The sequence below is a fragment of the Mchenga conophoros genome, linkage group LG23, assembly GCF_057382185.1.
Source record: "Mchenga conophoros isolate Kocher_MC1m ecotype Shallow Benthic linkage group LG23, M_conophoros_male_GT1.1, whole genome shotgun sequence".
Taxonomy (NCBI): Eukaryota; Metazoa; Chordata; class Actinopteri; order Cichliformes; family Cichlidae; genus Mchenga; species Mchenga conophoros.
Genome location: NC_140547.1, coordinates 7,494,076 through 7,514,870, shown reverse-complemented (window position 1 = coordinate 7,514,870; position 20,795 = coordinate 7,494,076). Strand labels below are relative to the sequence as shown.

The window sequence follows — 20,795 nt, the reverse complement described above, 5'->3', positions numbered from 1 at the left end:
ATAGGGTTCTGCTTACACTAATGCTGATCAAGTCAGCGATAGCTAGCTTCCAAATAATGACATTTGCACATGCATTCAAAAATAAAATACCTGTTTATTCACGGAAAATAGAAACAGTGCATGTATATTCTTTTCAGTATAATAATTCAGATTGATATTTTTATCTACAAAAGGTTCAGGCACTTGAGAGAAGCCAGCAGACAGTTGTGCACATTCCATCGTTTGTGGCCGTTGATATTATGTACAAAACAGGCTCAGGATGGAGTGAGTTTTGCAGACAGCAGCTCCCAGAGGAGACAGAGAAAAGCCCATCATCGTGCTTCAGCTGTATTATACATCATGCAGGTCAGGAGTGTCTCCGGGTAGCAGCCAGCTGCAGCTGAAAGGACCATGGGGGCAGATGGGTAATGGAGTTCAGAGCAGAGGGGGCTTATTTCACACTTGGGATTGCTGGGGGAAGCCTCCTGGAGACAATATTAGATCAAAGACATTACTATATGGTTTATATTAGCAAAGTTTCTATAAAAGTTTCTCTACATTAGATCTTATAACATCTTTCAAAATTTGAAAGACTTATGCATGATTTTGAGGACATGGTATCTCTGATGGGACGGTGCTGTCTCTCACTGTAGCTTTCTTAATCATCCGCATTTAAATTTCTAGTTAATCTGCAGAGAGGTACAGTCTGGGGCTAAGCAGTCAGGACTTTATAAGCTTTATACATTCAGCCTTCCTAAATAAATAAAGGAATAAGATAATTCTGAACCCTGGATAAAGATGTTCATGAATTAGGAGATGCCTTATTATTAGCAAGGAGTTGATCCAAGTGTAGCAGTGCCAGCTGGGGCTTTCAGTTGTTCCTAATTCCAAGTTATAATTTACATATTTCTATATTTCTTTACTGTGTTTTTATTTGCCCGTAGCTCCACACATGATAGGCTAAATAGACTTTATAATGATGAGAAAATGCACATAAAGGCAAGACTCATAAAGCTGCATAGAGCATACAAGTAGAGTACAAGTACAAGACTGATTACAGTAAGATCGTGTCCCAATGACTCTATATCTATAGGGGAGCCAGACAAGCATTAGGCTGGATGGAAAGACTCAGGCAAGGAAAGAGAGTGTATGAGGGAAAGAACCTAAAGAACCATTGGAGAGCACAGAGGAAATGAGGCAGAGAGAAAAAGGAGAGACGGGCCAAAAGCAGGGGAGGAACCAGTGAAAGAGGAGAAGTAAAGAAAAAGTTGAAGAAAAAGAGGTACGGGCAAAAGGAAAAATAATGGTTATTGCATGAGGGAAACTGAGGAAGGCAATAAAACAAATGCATGCTAGAAGAAAAAGGGGGAATGAAGGACAGAGAGAAAGATGAAAAGTTGACAGGGCGCTCAGCCTGTTGTATCTGGCTCCAGTAGAAAGCATGCGGAGGTCTTGTCTACTGAGGCTGATGGGAAGGAGAATATGAGAAACACATTTTCCAGCAGACCCCCACCCAGCTCAAATAACAACTTTTTCTAACCCTGTGCCTTTGTACGGGAACATTTGATTTTGCATGTGTGCGCATGTGTATGCATAAATGCCAGGCTTGGCGAAGCCTAGAGGTCATCATTTATACAACAGGTCAGGTTTCATGGGCTAATCTCTCTGGTTTCACAGTCACCTTGGCACCAAGGCTGGGGTACGATTTTGTTGACTAGTGTGCTGCCGAGAGCCATTAGGGGAGCTTTTGGGTCCAGCGCTGGGCACCCGAGGAACAGGTGGAGCATGGCTACGGATCCCAGGCTTACCACTGGCTGCAGTTTTAGGGAGGCTTGGCAAGAGAAGCAGAAGACGAGAGAAGCTTAAGTGATAGGTTGTACAGATTTGTTTCAATGAATCCATCTATGTATATGTGTACATTTGCACCTGGATGGTTTTATCCAGGAAGAATCCACAGGTGGAGGCAAAGGGGTAGTGCAGGTAGAGGTGGAGATTTCTCCAATGGCAGCGAGCGCCTCCTTCAGGGCAGCATGCTTTTGGAGCACTTCAACTCGGTGCTGTTGCTGCTCTGGTGACTCATCCATCAGAGCTGAGCATTCTCCCAGAGCGTAGAGTTGGGCCAGGAGCTCAGAGCTAATGAACTCCTTAACCTACAGAGAGGGATTATAAACTACTGTGAGAAGTTAAAATGTAACTTTGTGAAGTGGTATTTTATTCTAATTCAGAAAAACGAATCTATATTCTTAATCGGTGGCAAAAAATGTTTTTTTACCCCCTGAAAGTTTCTTTTTTCTGTTGGTCAGGATATGGATCAAGTGGAATTTCAAATTTCAAAAAAACAAAAAATGTAGAAAAAAAAGTGAAAAGGATTTGCTGCACCAAAAAAAATAAAAATAACAGTTAAAAGTGTGGTCTGGAGAGCTTACACTGTTAATCATGAGGTGCATCATGGTCTTTGGCATTAAGTCCCTGACCATCTTATAGATGATGCCCATGTAGGAATCAACCAGGTTACTAATGGTCTCCACTTGACGTTCCAGCTGGGGGTCGGAGAGGTTTTCAGGAGGTCCATTCCCCTGCTCATCCACCTTAGTAAAAAACACACAAGTTGGGACATATACATACATCTTAACACTATACAGACAACCCATTTAAGCAATAATCTACAGTGTAGTGTGCCATGCTACAGGGACTGCTGATATACCACAGCTAGTAATTTAATACAAATACAGATGTGTAAAGAGACAAAGCTTTCTTTTATATTTAGTGGCCACATCTATTCCATGTTAGTAACAAGAAGAAACACATTTGATAGGATAAGAACAAGGAGAGTTGAACACAAGGAACAAAAAAGAAGGAGTCAAGGAGGAATGGGCAGAAGAAAAAAAAAAAGGGGGAGTGTGTGAGGGACGAGGAACTGCTGATTAGAAACAGACCAGAACACACACACACACACACATATTGTAGTGACATCATGGACCAAGAATGCTGTACTAAAGAGCCAACGACAGAGCGGGATGGAAGGGGTGGGGGACTTGCTTTTTCTCTTTGGCAGGGGGAGAGAAAGGGGAACATGGAGAGAGAGGGGTAAGGGGTTACAGACAGGGTTTAAGGTTAGCAAAGCCAATGAGTGCATATAACTCAAAGGTAAGGTGCAGACAGGTGCAGTTCCCCAAAGCTAAGGTCAGGACTGGGTTTAATTACGTTGAATTAGGGGTCAAAGTACTAACAGCAACTTTCTCAGGGTAGACTCCGGCCCGTAGCAGAGAAGCCTTCCAGCTGTCCAGCTCCTCCTGAGAGTTACAGGCCAACTCCAGGCATTTGTAGTCCTTATACACATTCCTGCAATTCATTACAATCCTGTCAGAAATGTCCAAAAAATATACAGCAATAACACTTTTAACTCAAGGGAGCTTTCTGCAATACGGAGTAATATACACAAAACCTTATATACGTTGTACGGGAGACTGGCCCAGTGCTTACCTTACGGTTAAGAAAATATACAGTTCGTACCAAACACATTTTCCGATGTGTTTCATGGGAACTCTGATGAACATATACAAGACCTATTATCCATAACAGGAACTTTAACCTTTTCTTGTGAACTCTGTGTAGGTGATTAAGCCAAACATTTAGTTATAGTTGCGAACTTATCAGCTAGGGTGTAGAGTGTTTAAAAGAGAACATCAAGGCCACTTGGACGATTTCACTGTTTGTGTTCGAAATTCTTTATATACAAATATTATTTACTAAGCCTCTGACCCAATCTGTACACAAGTGAAATGTTACTGGCACAAGGATGCCTTCATGCGCTAACCCACAGACTGTATATATATCTTTATATACAGTCTTTGTGTGAAACAAACATAAGTAGCATTTTGTTTGTACAGAAAAAATAATTTCTTGTGTTTCCATAACAAACGTTTAACAGTTTTATTGTTTGTCAGTCTGGGTACCGTATTATTCAGTCTGCTTTGTAAAGCAATGTGCAGTGTGTCCTGCAAATATTTCTCGTTCATGCTGATAAATTTGTTTGTAAAATCAGCCAATGGAATCTTTTTAAATTTACTTTGTTTAAATGGAGCACTGGCTGACCTGTGTCCCATTACTGCATCCTGTATAGTAATAATAAAAATATAAGTATACATAAAGTGATACACGGGTAACAGAAGCTATCAGGCTCTATGTAAACTGATGTGTGTCAGGTCTATGTTACACTTTCAAGTAGGCAACCCTCCCCATGTAACATGTTGGACACTTGCAGATCTAAAGGGCATAAAGACAGACGCAGACACTTTCAACTAGATTAAAACACACACAGAAACATACACGGCACCGATATACACACATATAACACATACATCATTTATTGCTTCCCAAACGCAATGCTTCACACGACCTTATTCACGGCAGCTTATCTCCTTATCATCATCATCACGTATTTTTTCACCGTGATTCATACCCAAACTCAGCTTGCTCTCTGTTTGTCCTCTCACGTCCCTCTTCACATCATCTGACATCTCAACGCTTAGTAACAAAGTCAGAAACAAGTAAAGAATCTGGAGCAGGCCGTGGCCCATCTGTTAAACATTTTTCTTTAATCACTCGATTGTTTTTTTCCCCCTTTTGTTGTTCCCTCCTCACATTCAGAACACGTAGCAATTAACCTCAAAAATGTGAAGACTGTGTGTGAGAACAACAGACAGCAGAAACTGAGAAACTACACTGTGGTGACAGAGAGGTATACAGAGCGATGAAGAAATAGGCTTTTAGTTTGTGTGCTTATAACTGGGCTAGTATGGGTGAGGCTAATAAATCAGGGTGTGGTGGCTAACAGACGGGGAGCCGGGCCAACCATGACAATACTGGAGTGCTATTACACTAAGATCAGGACACTGAACATTCGTTTACACCAGTGAGCGCATAAGAAAATTGTTCTCTATGTTGATTTATCACTTACACCAACATTTGTTTTAAACGGCCTTTTTTTATGCTCTCTCCTCAGCTCACTGGGAGCTTTTTCACTAATCTGAAGGAATTTCTGCAGCGCTATGACTGCTTTAGATTTGAAGAGTTTCCTGAGGTTTTGATTACTGTCAGACAGGGACAAAGCCACACACACAAATACAGAAAGAGAAACAGAGTGAGGGCGCAGGAAAGGGGGGTAGAGGGGTTGGATTGGGGGGGGGGGGGCGCCACAGGACAGACTTTGACACATTCCTGGCCATTGGCTCTGATACTCTCTCTCTCTCTCTCTGCTGCTTTCTTTCTCCCCCCCAACCCTTCCAGTTCTTCCCTCTCCCTCCTTTTTGTGGTGAGTCGAGCAATTCTTTCCAAACAAGAGCAGCCTCATCTCTGATCCAAGCGCTCTGGCTTTGATTAGCTGCTTAATGAGCCTGCCGTCGGTATGCTGTGGTCTATACGCATGCTCTTTGCAAAGGCACATACACACATGTGGAAACACACACACGCACTTATGAATTCAGTTTGTGTGTCCGAATGTAGCATAGCAAAGCATTATAAACAAAGCCCACATGCTCTGGTACAATCAGCCAGGCTTTGGGTCAGCTCCAGCTCCTAAACACTCTCTCTCTCTTGCCTCTTATGTTTTCCCTTTGTCTCTCTGTCCTTCTCAATCTGTTTCACACCCATAAACTTAGCAAACCCAAAACCCAGCTCTGCCCTCAAAAGCCTGGCATATACTTAGAGAGCAAAAAAAAAAAAACGGCATCCGCTCCAGTACCCGCTGGATATCCCTTTTGGTTCCGGTGGCAAAGTTGAATGGAAGAGGTCGGCGGAAGGGCAAAACGCCACTCTGACATCTCCTCCCTTTCCTCCTCCAACATGTCCACCCTCGTAAAATATCACAAAAGTTTCATCGAGCAGGTGACAAGAACAGAACTCCCTTTTCTGACTCACGCATTCACTCACCAAACAGGCACATATGAAAAAGCACACGCCTCCAACCACACACAAACCTTAACTCTGTGTTGAAGATAGCAAAAACATATTTGCTGGACATGAAGCCCTTTTCCACGTCTCTGAGCTTTAAGTTGTCCAGTGGAAGCATGTACTTCTTTTCCTTCTCCTGAAAAAAGACAGAATATGAAAAGATAAAATTTTGACATTGGTATGCAGAGTAATATACGACACCATAGAGGCAATAACAGCGTTGATAGCAAAAACCACCAGAGACTAAGGCCAGTTTGCATGTGTCTGGTAGTAAATATTTCTTAGCGTGCACCTAGAGAAGAAAGTGGAGCCAAGAGACATGAACTGTAATGGGAAAAGTGTCAGAAGGCAAGGCGAAATGGAGATGTGGAACATTGTGCTAGGAGTGCATCCGAGTTCATATAAGATGATGTGTCTGACTGTCAGACTGACTCACATTAACAACTCACAAACTAGTTCAGGAGAATCAGTGGGGGAGGGGGAGAGTTGCCATAAGTCTATAGTCTGTCATCACCATGGGGACTTATGAATGACGGAGAACAGTTGGAGGAGTGGAGCGGCTAGTGTGAGGAGAACCAGACAGTATGGAGGCAGGATGCAGAAAAGTGAAGCAGGGAGGGAGGGAACGAGAGAAGTAGTATGAAAAAAAGAGGTAGAGAGGCCGGGCCACATGTGAAAGTCATTACTCAGACTCAAGCTCTAACACAACATTTCTCCTAAAGTCAAGCCCTTCCCCCTCATCTCTCTATTCTCCAGCCTGCTCTTTCTGTCTAGCCTTTGAGAAAGGGCCTTCCATAAAGCCTGGTTATAGGTACAGCCATGGATGGATGGAGAGTTCAAAGAAAAAAGTGACCACCAGAGTCAGAATACCTAACGCCAGAAGAGCATTTTTTAACAATGTGTAGATTCGAATATGTGCTCATGCGTTTGATCATGTGCACGAATGAAATGAGAGGCGACTATTCTGGAAGTACATTTTGGTCATCAGTCTTTCTCCCAGTGCTTCCCTGAACCCTACGACTCTCTTCCTTTGCTCCTCTTTCCTTTTTTTTTTTAACAAAGGGGCCCACTTCCTGTAACAGAGGTTGAAAAAAAATGACAGAACGCGATTGGCGCTCATACAGCAACATCTGGGATCGCTTTAGACGGAGAGGGAGGAGACCGGAGTGAGTATAGGGTGCTCCGATGGGGTAGAAATAGAAAGTAGAGATGAGAAAGAGAGGAAGCGGAGGGATAGACATGGACAGAGGGAGGTGAATTTCGCAAAAGTAGACAAGGAAATGTTGAGGAACATAGAAAGCAGGAGCGATTGTGAAGAAGAAATGGGGAGAAACTCCAGACCACTCCAAAGTTGATTCCCCCATGGGTCCCATCAACCCATATATGGCTGCTAAGTTCCTCCCTAACTCTCTCTCCTTCTCTCACTCCCCTTATTTCCTTATGCCTTCCCTGAGTGAACAGGCAGATCCCTGGCTGAATGGGTGAATGTGCCACGTCAAGACTGGATACTACATCGGGACACAGCCCTGCGGACGACCGAATCAAGGTACACTAACATGTCTGAAGGAGAGATGCCCATAGGAGTGGATGTCTGATGTGTGTGTCTTGCCCTACGACCCAGCATTGGAACCGGATAAGAAATATGAGAAAAACAGAGGAAACCTTTTGTCAACTCTCCAACGCCTCATGCAGGACTGCAAGAAAACAGCCAGAGATGGAAAAGGCAAGGCCGAACACAAACGAGAAAGGGTCCTGCTCCGTCATCCCAGTGTTCAGACTACCTGTTCAGGATCTTACTGGTGTACAGTAGTCTGCACATTGGTTAGACTGTGCAAGGAAGTGCATCAGCAGCTTATACTAATGCCATCTACAAATACACAAGAGAAGATGAAAACTGCACATAGTCTATGCTGGCAAATATAAGGTCTATTATTTTGTGATGTTTCTCGCTTGCAGATGTGCAAGTGCCTTTAAATATGCATATACTATCACACGATTTCATATCTTTAATCACTGTGACCAGCTTTATACTAAGTTGCACAATCTCTCATCCATTTTGTGGTATTTGTCAGCTTGAATTAACTGTCTTTGTTGACTAGTGAGAATAACACATGTGAAGTATAACTTGACTGTTTTTCCTGTCTTTTAGGGCTGCAAACTAAGAAGGCTACAAATCAGCTAATGAGCTGAGCTTATTTTGCGCACAGCAACTTCAGAAAAGCTCTAACCTAACTTTTTCCACAGATTGCCTCACACATTTTGCATGTGCATCTGCTTTGCAATATGATTGCTCTTGTGGTTAAAGGACATTGTGGCATTGCTTTGTATACACATTTGTGTATTTATGTGTGTGTGTCGTAATCGCAGTGGTGTCAGGGTAGTCGTGAAGGATCATACATCAGAGCTGCTGTGTCTGAAGCTATGTCCCCCCTTCCTAGAGGCTAATGGACCTGAGATAGGCCTCACATGCAAACACATAGAGGAGTGCATGTAGATTAAATGTATAGTCATGAGCCGTCTGTTTTTCTTCAGCTCCCTGGTAGAGTTCTGGCAGTTGAGGGGTGAAGGAATGTTCGTCTGTTCAATGTGCTGTGAAGATTAAACTCTGAACGGTTAAGCTGCACTTTCAGCATGAGGTCAGTGCAGGGTACATATATAATAGAATGAAGATGTAATTCAAACAGGTTAAAACTGTGTGCATGGAAGCAATCAACACAGAGATGATGAAGGGAGGGTGGCAGGGGAGTTTTGGGGGGTGAAGAGGGGGGAAGAGGGGTTTTTGGGAGTAAGACTGTGGAGTAGTTGAGAGGAGAGAGGGGGAGTCAAAAGGGGAGGTCTGCAGTGTAGAAACAGCCATGTGGGATTTCTCTGGGCAGATCTTGGAAGCTGGTGTTTGGACAAAGCTTCAGATTTTCCAGCCAGGAATGTGCACAGTCCCAGGGAGACTGCCAACCACAGAAAGGGGGAGAAAGAGAGAAAGAGGGTGAGACAGACAGAGAGAGGGAGAGAGAGAGAGAGAAAGGAGGAGTAAAAGGCAACAGAGGCAAGAGAAAGAAAGAAAAAAATAAGTGTGTGTGCGTGTTGGGGGGGGGGGGCAGCAGTCAAAGAAAAAAGTAATGTGTGGAGGTAGTGTGGGCGGGGGGTTATGAGAGCGGGAACTGTGAGCTGTGAGGGAGAAGAAGCAGGAGTTTGGCTTATGCGTCTGTGTGTATGTCTATGTGCACATAAAAAAAATCAGTAGATCTCATCTCCTGTGATACCATGGGTGACTTAAAATGCACATAAACGAGTGATAAACATGGTGATGAGGTGCAGAGATTAAACAACCATAGCAAAAATGTATAAAGATTTTTTTTTTTAATTTTAATTCTTATAGTAGCTTTAATCCATGTAGTGAAGCATACATGTCTCATTTTGATCATCAGCAGAGAACCAGCTTGCTGCTCTGATGTGGTCGACAGATGATTACTTGCCTGCAGTTGTATTACTTCTTGCCTGTGTGCAAAAAAGGCTTTGTATGACTGAGTTGATTTGCAAATGCTTAGTAAGGGAATGACAGCAAGAGGAAACCTAAAACACTGTGTGTATAATATGGATGCCTGGGGCTATGTTTGGAACACAGCGTTCAAGCAATCCAGTGTTTATCTGAAAAGTGACCATGTGTCTGTCTGAGTGAGTGTATATTTTTCTCCACTATTTGCATGTCACTTTGTTTACATCAGAGTCTGCATGTGTACTGTATACTGTATATACAACCCTGTCCACTGAGTGCGTTTGTGTGTGCATGTGTGTATGTGTGTGAGTCTCAGTTTGGCTTGGGGCAGCTCCAGCTGTGTCAGAGTGAGCCGCTCCAAATGCCTAAACTCCCAGAAGAGGAAGAAAAGGGGGGAGCAAGGGGGAAGACTGAAGGGAGAGCAGCACGAATGGGAAGGGGGGTGTCAGAGGAATGAATGGAGGAAATGGTGGGGTTCAATTACAGGTCCAGGTGGTAGGAGAGAACAGCAAGAGTTAGCTGGACAGAGAGAAGGGGGTTAAAGATGTGCTTTTAGTTGTGACTAGAATGATGTCACTGTTTGTTTAGCTTAAACCTTCAAACTATTTTAGTGTGGTTACCAAGAACAATAACTTATTTGTAAAACAATCAACATACTGTTGCTAAAAAACACTCAATTCTCAGTCTGTCAAACAATGTCAAAGTTTCTTTATCGCGTTCACAGTCACAAATGTTAACTATCCAGCCGTAGAGTTTTCATCCAGATGTGAATGTTTACAGGTGCTTGTTTCTATCCGTAGAGAAATGCTCCAATGTGTTTCCCCTTCTCTGATCTCTTTCCCTCTACTCTGCCCTTCCCTCTTCCCATGACATCAGCTGTGACAGGATGAGACTGTTGTGGTGTGTCTGCCTGTCTACACTTGCTGTGCAGACCTTCTGCTCCTGTACAGCAGGCACAGACAGGCAGACAGATGGCAGCCCCACTGACATCAGAGCAGAGGGCCACTAAGATCTCTGCCACCTACTTCTTCTTTTTTTTAAGAATGTGATCTGAACAGATGAACAATTTTACTTTGCCTCTCTAAAATGAACAATTAACACACTATTTCAAGCTTAGTTTATTTATTTAAATAAACTGATGATGGCTTAAGTGCATTTCTGTGTTTTGGACTATATAAATAAAATATTTGAAGTGTAATTCATCTTGATAATAGATATTCAATTCAGTTTGTCATTAAATAAATGTGAAGGCCTTACCTTGTCATCCTTGAACCATGAGAGGTTCTCTGCAGAAAGTATGAACCAGTATTCCTTGGCTCCACCTTTCATGATGCCAATGTTATTGATGGTCAGCCAACCCTTGCGTATGACCTGCATCAGTCAAGGGTAAGAAGCTCAGAAGGCAACACAGCAGACAATTGTTCACAGCAAGGCACAATTCACATGAAAGCATGAAAAGCAGGTCATACAATGAGAGCAGATTGTGCTGACGAAAACAAGAGTAAAAGTCAAACAGCTGACACTGGAGGAAAAAAATAACATTTGTGCGGGTTAGACATTTGTGAGATACACAGTGATGCAATCAACAAAATATTTAACTGAAAAACAGCTTGCACAGGTGTTTAAGAGAACCTAAAAGGGTAAAGACGGTCGAGCAAGCACAGAAATCAGAGCCTGGCTGTTCAAATTTGGGAGAAAACAGGAAGAGCGGTCAAAGGTGACAGACAAAGGCACTGTAAAGGAAAGATGTGTCAAGTTATAGGAAATGAGACATATTATACCAAGATAACATATACTTCCTGCAAATGTATATTTTTACAGTGGGGGAACTGTGAAAGAGAAATTATAAGATTAGCACAGACTGAACAAGAAAAAGAAAAAACACTTTCTGAGAAAGTTGCAGATGATGAAAGATGTGATTATTAAAGCTACAAGGAGCCATTTTGCTGTGTTTGCTGCAATCAGTAGCATGCCAACCCACAACCCTTAAGCTTCACCGCTGTGCACACATATTGCCAGCAGAGGCAGCAGTGAGTGAGAAGATTTAAAGAAACGGGTCTCCTACTATTAGACTTGAATGAGGCGCCACACCCTAGAGAAAAAACAGGAGATGAAGCAGCAACAGAAAGATGGAGTTAATTTTTTCATTATATGACAATTTTTGGGGATGGCGCCAACAATGACTACATTTAACAGTTAACTATTAGCAAAGCATCACTCGGGACTTTGAAAATAAATTTTTTTTTATTTACCTTTGAAGCTGTGGTTGAAATTTACTGCTGTTTAGCAAATATTAACAACACCACATATCAATGTTCCAGTTATAGTAGAAATGTTTTTTTTAATTATCACTGCTAAATCAAAATGTGTCACATAAATATGTCTACATATAAATCTAATAGAAAAAGACTAAAATGTCTTATTTTTGCTGTGGCACACAGATATGCTATGTGCCACAGCACATAAATTAAATGCGTTTAAAGTTTGAATTTTGTTTGTATTTTTGCAGATTCCTTGTACTGATAATAATTAATAATAATTAAGTTGTCAGGAGATTTAACTCAGACAAAAGTAAAGCTAAGGATCAATGGACTGGTTCAACTGACAAACTGTCTCAGAATGCCTTCATTTGCATTTTAGGGCTGCATGATCCCTGGTTCATTTTATTAAGCCAAGCCATTTAGACTCTCACCTGTTTTCCTCCAATCCGTGCAGCAATCTTGGTATTGGTGTGATTGTGCATCTGGGGGGAACTAAGATAAATGAAAAGCAAGTCTGATTTAATATAGTGTATAATTAACGATGCTTATTATTAGCTAGAAATCTTAAAGGTGATGTGGAGACTCACTTATTGAAGCCAACAAAGTCTTCATGTTTGGTATTTATGTAGGCTACCTGTATGTCAATAAGCAACATGACCTGGACAGTGCGAACATATGTTAACTCATGAAATAAAACAATACACAACATAAGAATGCAACTGAGTAATCCAAAACAATTCATCCCTTACACAAATATGGATTACCTGGTCTCTGCATTTAGTCTCTAGTTCTCGAATTTCAGTGGTAACAATTCTTTCTGTCTCATCTCGCAGCTTGGGAAAGGAACTGAGCTACAGAGTAAAAACAGACCACAAATGAGATATGACACAGTTACTACACCACGAAGTGTAGAAAGCAACACACAAATACATGAAACAAGAGTATTTATACCTTGTCGATACACTGGTACAGAGTGGTGGTTAGTTCCTGACTGACCATGTCAATAAATTTAACACATGGCCCTTTTAACCTCGATATCTGTTTCTTTACTATGGCTTCAAAGGCCGTGTCAGGGGTGAACAAACCCGTCCTGTAGGGAAAAAAATATAAGATGTTACAGTAGAAAAACAAAAAAAGACCAAAACAATAAAATCACTTGACACTGCTACTGTACTGAACCTGACACCATGGGTGTTTCTGATGGCATAGTTGATTTCCGTCCGCAGCTTCCCTTCATCAGACCCGATCTTAAGACATGCAAAGATGCACAGTACTTCATAAAAAACAGCACTTGGCTAAGGAGCAACTTGGTTTATCATTACACTTATTAAAGGAAATGCAGGTGCCCGAAGAACATAAACCAATCACCAAAACCATAAACATCATAATCCAAACAAATAAACAAGGCACCCACACACACACATGAAATGATGCCAATCATATATATATAAAATCTCTGTATTATTCTAGAAGCTATTTGTATATATTGAACCTATTTCTTATATTTGTAACTTTGTAATACATTGTATTATTTAATTTTGTCCAGTCTGTAACTGTTCTTATTGTGTTGGATCAACTGTAACCACATAATTTCCTTAGGAATTAATAAAGTATTTTGTTTCTGATTCTCATTCTGACACACACACACACACACCTTGATTAGTTCATAGGGGAAACGTTCATGGAAGATTCGATTGATCTTAGCTCCTCCGGACAGGTTGACGGTGTCTACTTTGTCACCTGAGCCCTCAATCAGCTTCTCAAAGTCAACAGCAAAGCGCTGAACTAATCTAAAAGACAAACATGCAGGCTATGAAAAACACAGAAATATATATACATAGAATATGTATACACAGAATGACTGACTCACTGTAGCAATGTCTTGGTCCTTCGTGCGGGGTCATTTGGATTAAACTGCATGTAATCTTCAGCTTCTTTCTTCAATGCCAGAAGCTGGCTCTGCAGATGACTACGGAAGGCTGGCAGTGTGTCCCGAATGTGGTTTGTGAATTGCTGAAAACAAATATTGTTAGTAATAACACAAGCACATAATGTAATATTTCTCAGTTTAAAAGTTCACATATTGAACCTGGTTGAGTATTCTTTGTAAATAAGGTGTTCCCATTTTTTCAGACATGTGTTTGTAGGCTGGGTGGGACAGGAAGAACTCCTTCTCTGCCCTCAGAGCTTCCTTAATGTCCTTTTTCCCATCAATGTCCTTCTGACTACGGTTCACCACCCCTATGTAACCTGGGGAGAAGGAGTTGAAAGGGAAATTATAAAAAGGTATGTAAGGATAAGGATGACAATGTGCACTAACAGGAAGGAGAAATTACAGGCCTCTGATGTAAGATGGATTCAACTCGCATTTTCTGGAGGGTGCCTGGGAACTCTTCCCAGACCACCATTTGTTCCATTATAACTGTAGCATACAAGCAGGAAATGTGTGTGTTTCTGCAACAGCAGGGCGGATTGTGAGGGGCAGGCCAAATTGCCTATTTGGTACAGTAATAGATGTAATAGCACTAGGCTTCACATCTAATACTTCAGCTCAATGCTGCTACCGGCGGAATTATTTCAGAGGGCTTCCATGGCTAATGCATTAGTGCTGTAGGAAAAGCATGAAGCAGCCAGCACCTGGTGGTGCTTTAGCCAGTCTGTACACTGCCTGCATTGCCCAATTCCAGGCCTCTGTCTCTTCCGCTCTCTCACAGACACAAATTACAAACTTTTCTAAGCTAACAGCTGGGCTGGTGCCTATCAGTTCCCACTTGTCAGACTCTACACTTCTGGCTGATACACAAACCAACACCATCAATAATCCATTTCTTACTCTTTATCTCTTGCTGCATACATAGAATACATGCACATACACACACACACTGAATGGGAGTACAGTGATGTCACGTAAAGAGCTAAAGTTATCTTTGTGCTTGGCTGTGAGTGAGCTTGTGGCTGGTAATAAATACACAATGATTATGTCAATCCTCTCCAGAGAGTCTCTATTGCGATTTGATAGCACACTGAGCAAGAACACACACACAAGCAACACACCTCTGCGTAAAGGAAGCAACTTGTTCTCTAGTATTTGTCTGGCATTTGTTCCTTCATCCATCAGGTCCAGCTTGGTGATTACACCTATTGTGCGCAGCCCTAAAGAGAAGAGAAAAAACATGCATATTTCCATACAAATGTGAATAAGGAATATAACATCCATCCATCCATCCATCTTTTATTAACAACAGAGCATGAAATTTTTTTTCAAATGGTTAAACTGAGAAAATGTATGATTTTAAGAAAAATGAAAGTTATTTTAAATTTGATGGCAGCAACACATCAACTCAAAAGAGTTGGGACAGCAGCTTGTTAACCATTGTGTAATATCCCCTATTCATTTAACAACAGTCTATAAACATCTAGGGACTGAAGAGAGCAGCTGCTGGACTTTTGGCAGAAAATGTTGTCCCATTCTTGTCTGAAAAAGGATTCTAGGTCAACAGTCCCTGGTCTTCTTTGTTGTATTCTTCAATGTGCCAAATGTTTTCAGCGGGTGAAAACTCTGGGCTACAAAGCCATGCTGTTTTGATACATGCAGTATGCAGTTTAGTATTGTGTTACTTAAGTATGCAAGGTCTTTGTAAGGCCTTATGTAAAGAAACAATTCCAAAATTCTACCCATCTTTACTTTTAATAAGCTCTTACGCAACATCCCAACTTCTTTGGAACTGGTTTTATATTTTAATAATGTCACTATTTAAAAACAGCAGGACATTCACAGTCACGGGGCTTACCTTGAGGGTCAACATCTTTGGCCAGTTTAAGTGCATCAGAGTTGGCCAGGTCAGTATTGGCAGGTGTGACAGCCAGGATGAGACAGTTTTCCTTACAGATGTACTGCATGATCATGTCTCGTACCTGGTACTCTATGTCTGTTGGCTGATCGCCTACAGGCACTTTGGTGATGCCAGGTAGGTCTACAAGAGTCAGGTTCAGCACTGTACACATACAAATAAACACACATGGACATAAGGTTTGTTTAAGAACTAGACCAAAAGTAAGTTAAGCGGGGCAAGTAAAACACAAGGACCTGCACAGTACCATGTGGTGAGTGGATCCGTAGGTGGATGGGAACAGGAGAGATGGCTTTATTAGATCCCGTAAGTCTGTGTGTTTCTGTCTCGATTTCCTTGCGGATCTCGTCAAAATCTGTAAACTTCTTTCCCTGACAATGTAGAAATTCACCATACTCTGGGGGAGACACAGAGCATTTGAATACATGCAGCACCTAAACAATAAGAGGCTCATAATATCATCTTAGCATTACAGTATCTTTGGAAAAACTCTGCCTAGTCCACCAAATCTATAGCTGTTCTTAAAATTAGTCAACTGGCTAACACAATAACATAGCACTAACTTTCAATATAACCAATTTTTCTTGCAACTGTTTTCTTCTAGCAGCTGTCTTAAAATACTTTGACTGTTTCTGAGAAAAAATAAAAATGCTATCCATCATGCCAATCCTCTTTTTTTTTATAGAAAAGGGCAATAAAAAGCAGGACTCTATGAGGCACAGTCATCATAAGACGCCATACTGCCATCTGGTGCCAGTTTTAAAGAAATGCTACGGCATGACATCCCTATGAGCTCTCTTACCTGTGTTATCACTTAGCAGCTGGAGAATTAAAGGTCTCCGAGTAACAATTCCTGAACCCCGCGGAAGGAAGTCTCTGTTAGAGGAAAGATAAAAGAATATACACATAGATGTGCGTATTATTACTGGTGCTGATTCATCTTCCCCGCCACCACCAAACCAAATATAAAACATTAAGTTTACCATACCATATTAATAATTTTACATACTTTGCCCACAGATATGACCATTAAACTGAAAGTATTTAGGGAGTACCTTTATAGCATTAGACACAATAGCACCCAGTATTAGGTTTAGTTCAGTTGCCATACTGCTTAAAAAAGGGGTGTCACACTCACTTCAGTTCATGGACCTCATGTGTTTTGTTGGTGCTCACCTGGGCCGGACCAGTAAAGCAACTGCATAACTTTAATTTACGTTACTGTACAAATTGTCAAGATCTAGAAATCAAATTTTCAGTACATGTGTATACCTATGTAGTAAAGTGAAGATATACAAGACACTACAATTTTAACTTCCCTGGTCTTTGTAAGCCATCTGCTGGGCCAGGTTTGAGCCTGTGTTTGACAGCCCTGTCCTAAAACATCAGCAACGTTCTTGTTACCAAGACCAAGAAAATGATTAGCATTTAATCCGCTGAACCAGATGAAGAATTGAGGAATAATCAGATATGTAACCTGGATGGTATTAACCTGGCCTCTAGTAATACTGTAAAGAGACCTATGATTTTCACCACTATATGTCCTTTAAGAGACACAATAAACTGATATATAGGACTGCCTTCTTTCATCTCTATTGTTACTTCTAGGCTGCACTATTGTAATTCTGTATTGTCACTCCCCCCAAAGCCTTGAGCTGATCTAAAATTCTGCAATAAGAGTACTAACATGGACTAGAAAGAGAATTTCTCCCATATCATCTCCTTTTCACTAACGCTCTTTTAAATCCAGTTGAATTTAAAATCATATTATCCCATATTATCCAAACCAAGCACTTCTCTGTCAGACTGCAGGATTACTTGTGGTTCCTAGAGTTTCCAAAAGTAGAATGGGAGGCTGAGCCTTTACTGCTAGGCTGTTCTTCTGTGGAACCAGCTCCCAATTTAGGTTCAGTAGATAGACTTAAAGCCTCCCTTTTTGATACAGCTAACAGTTTCCACTGAATCAGCTGACCCTGAACCATCCCTTACTTTTGTTGCTATTAACTCAGGCTGCCATGGGACTTTCCATGAGGAACACAGTATTTCTTCTCCACTTCCCTTTTGTTCACTCCCAGTGTTTTTTTAATATAACTATCACATGTCATAAATTTTTCTACCCTCTCCCATAGTTTGTGCTTTGTCCTTTTTGTTTCGTGGTCTTGCTATGCTTGCCTTTTCTCTCTTTTTTCCCCTCTCAACCCCCAACAAGTCACAAAAGATAACTGCTCCTCCTTAAACGAGGTCTCTTCCTGTTAAAAAGGAGATCTTCCTTCCCACTGTTTCCAAGTGCTTGCTCACAAAGGATTGTCTCATCATTGGGGTTTTCTCTCCAATATTATAGGGTATAGTACCTTACAAAATAAAGCAGTCTGAGGTGACTGTTGCTGTCAATTGTTGCATTAAAACAGCATGGATTAGATTGGGTAATAAAGCTAAATAAAGGGTTAATTCTAGAGAAACCAAATGCACCGGGTATAAATAACACTCCCTTTCCTTTTAAAATCAGATTCAGGAAGTTTGTTTTATTACATCCTGTCTTAGTTTAAACAGCTGTTGCAGTCATTCACAAAAAGAACATACTCATGTCCAACAGGTATGTTACAAAATATCAGGACGTGAACAGCCTGCTGCTGGAATGCCACAGATTATTGCATAGACGGCCTACAGATCAGAACAATGCATAGGCCTCCTACGGCTAACAAAGCTTTACTGTCTCAGGAAGCTTGAAGACTATTGACTTAATCATCAGTTTTCCTTCCGGACAGGATAGAAGTACTTGGTCTCCTCATCACACACCAAATGCTCTCAGTTGCATTTAAACTTTACCCAGACAACACTGTTATTCATAAGCAAGCGAGGATATTTTTAGGACCTTGAAATCTGTTAAAGGGCAGAAAAAGATGAAACAAAACAAAGCTTGTTTAGCTCCACCTTGGTGAACGTAATGACTTACAAGATAGCAAGAATTCTGCTTTGATTGTGTTTCAGAAGTCATATTAACTGTCACCTATTCAGTGACACCTCTCTATGAGATAAGCTGCTATACTGACTACTTACATACAGACCCTGACATGCCCGGCATCCACCACTCCAGACTAGCAACATAGCATTTAAGACTAGAGTTGGATGGATGCCATGATGTAGAAAGTATGAACACAGGCAGCTGTATTAAGTTTTCCTTTCACTTTAGGGAAATCATGCATTTCACACGCCCAACCTTGAACAGTTTTGACAACAGAAAAAACTCACCAATTGTATTTTAATACAATTAACAAGTTATTTAAATAAAAAAAATACATATTTTCTGACAACGATGCAGGCTGTTGACGATGTTGTTGATGATAATTTGAATCAAAATTTGAATTTATCGCTTCAAAGACTTGTTACCACTGATTTTCAATCCAGTTCTCAGTATTTTCCACCTGTTTCCCTTCATTGCGAATGGCTTATTGACAGCCACTTTTCCACTAAGATAATTTATGATGAAGCTGCAGTGAACAGCGGATGGATCAGCTGAAGGGGCCTATCATCTTGTTGGTGCAAAAATACTACTTATGCCTGACAATCTTCTTTGTTGTTTTTTGGAGATTCAACTAAAGAAATTGGACGAAACTGTGTGTTTTTGCAACAGGCTGTTAGCAGCAAAATACCCAAAGATACAATTTAAAGTGGATTCTTTGCTAAGTTGTCTGTTATGTGTAAACACAACACTGGTTCATTACTTAGTTGCCTTTTTGATTCTTCAGTGATTTTTAGATGTGTTAAGTTAAAAAAAGAAGACAAACAATACCTTTGGAAATAGTCAGAAATTGACAGAAAATTGGTGGGGAAAAGACAATTTTCAACAAAAGAACATTTAAAAAAAATTACAAGAAAGTCTGGCTACTTAGAAACAAAAAAATGAGCTGTGGGTCAAGATCACAGTATTTTCTGTATAATACTGTGTGTATAACAAGTATATACTGTAATATATATAAAATGATTTAAAGTACTGTATATAAAGTGTATACAGTACATTTTTTGCCATGCCAAACCCGAGTAATGTGTCCCCAGTAGTCTCACACAAACGTAGTCATTACTCCACATTAAGCTCACTGGTTTATGATCAGCCTAACTAAGTTGTGACAATTTGATTAATTAATGGTGAGTATAGCATTTGGTTCATGATGGTTCATAGATTTGGTATGACTCAAATAATCATCATCAGTTATAACATTGTAACTTCACCGTTCTTTAGTAAAGAGTGAGTCACTTAGGGGAAAGTCATGAATATGAAACTTGTTCATAATGGTTATGACTAATTTGTAAAAGATCTGTTACAAATGAAAATGCTCTCTTGGTATCAGTGGTCTCTGTTGTATAGAGATGAGTATCTTTGGTTTACCTGCCAACAAAGTTTTCCAGCACGGAGCTCTTGCCTGCGCTCTGGCCGCCCACCACAGCAATCTGGGGCAGGTGGAGGCTGCAGCTTTCCCCCACGCTGCTCAGGGCATCTCGAAGGCGGTTGACCAGCGGAATTAGATCCTCCATCCCGCGGTTGCCCATCGCAACGGGAGTAGCTACCTGTCCAGCTCCTGCCAAGTCTCTTTACCTCCGCTTCTAGTCTACACCACTTGATAAAGTAACTATCATAGTGAGTGGCTGCTGGTAACCAGAATTATTATTGCTGTTATTAAAAACTGCAAATTAGAGTTTTCTTGAAGATCGGTGTGAACTTTTAAAGATCCGCAGCTTTAAGGAGTCGTTAGTACGGTCTGGTTAGTGTGTCTGGGAACGACGATAGTGTCCACATTTGTACTCACGCCCCTCTGCTCTCCGAAAAAAGCTCTTCGAAGTCATTTTCCGTTGTTTTAAAACTCCAGCAATTCGTAACGGGAGTCGCTTTCCTTAAACTCGGGACATTTTTAATTAGTTAGTCACCGCTCACCGTGCTATGTCTGGTCTCTGTTCAGTAGAAAACGCTCTGATTTGACAGCTTACGGAACAGTTTTGTGCGCATGCGCGGTAATAAAGAAGTTTAACTCAGCAGCCCCCACCCCTTAAACAGGAGATAGACAAACTTCACAGCCAGTTATGAAGGTACCCCGAATTAAGAGAGCGCACGCGAGGATTCACTCCTCCAGCTATTTAAAATCCCACGTATCCAGTGTGGGGAGGTCTGCGCTGCTCCCCTCTCAACACTTGCAACAAGAACCAGAGTGTGCGATTCATCTACTGTAAATAACGCTGCTGCATTCTTCACCAGAGCAGGGAGCCAGC

General features: G+C 41.1%; 1 protein-coding gene across 3 annotated transcripts; it reads right to left on the bottom strand.

Moving 5' to 3' along the window:
* Window positions 1-74: 74 nt before the first annotated feature.
* dnm3a (dynamin 3a) lies at window positions 75-20,629 on the bottom strand. Of its 3 annotated transcripts, XM_085263829.1 has the most exons (21): window positions 19,921-20,625; window positions 16,339-16,412; window positions 15,784-15,933; window positions 15,477-15,680; window positions 14,740-14,838; window positions 13,775-13,935; window positions 13,556-13,698; window positions 13,340-13,475; window positions 12,865-12,932; window positions 12,637-12,775; window positions 12,450-12,536; window positions 12,273-12,343; window positions 12,117-12,177; window positions 11,490-11,516; window positions 10,682-10,795; window positions 5,958-6,067; window positions 3,210-3,321; window positions 2,406-2,567; window positions 1,906-2,129; window positions 1,661-1,810; window positions 75-464 (listed from the first exon to the last, which is right to left on the bottom strand). In XM_085263829.1, exons 1-21 carry the CDS (start codon window positions 20,079-20,081, stop codon window positions 431-433), a joined length of 2,487 nt encoding a protein of 828 aa, XP_085119955.1. In that variant the 5' UTR covers window positions 20,082-20,625; the 3' UTR covers window positions 75-430. The 3 variants fall into 3 exon arrangements, with proteins under 3 accessions (XP_085119955.1, XP_085119956.1, XP_085119957.1); XM_085263830.1 differs by lacking the exon at window positions 11,490-11,516; XM_085263831.1 differs by lacking the exons at window positions 75-464; window positions 1,661-1,810 and having other exon boundaries at window positions 1,990-2,129; window positions 3,184-3,321; window positions 19,921-20,629.
* Between the last annotated feature and the right edge of the window lie 166 nt (window positions 20,630-20,795).

Bases quoted from the DNA above. Each gene is read 5' to 3' on its own strand.
- dnm3a (XM_085263829.1), bottom strand. From the start codon at position 20,081: ATGGGCAACCGCGGGATGGAGGATCTAATTCCGCTGGTCAACCGCCTT. The intron at 14,839-15,476 runs GTAAGCCCCGTG...TCTTCTCTTTAG, and splicing joins CAAAGATGTTGACCCTCAAG to GGCTGCGCACAATAGGTGTA. The intron at 12,776-12,864 runs GTTCAGTACAGT...TTTTCCCTACAG, and splicing joins AGAAACACCCATGGTGTCAG to GACGGGTTTGTTCACCCCTG.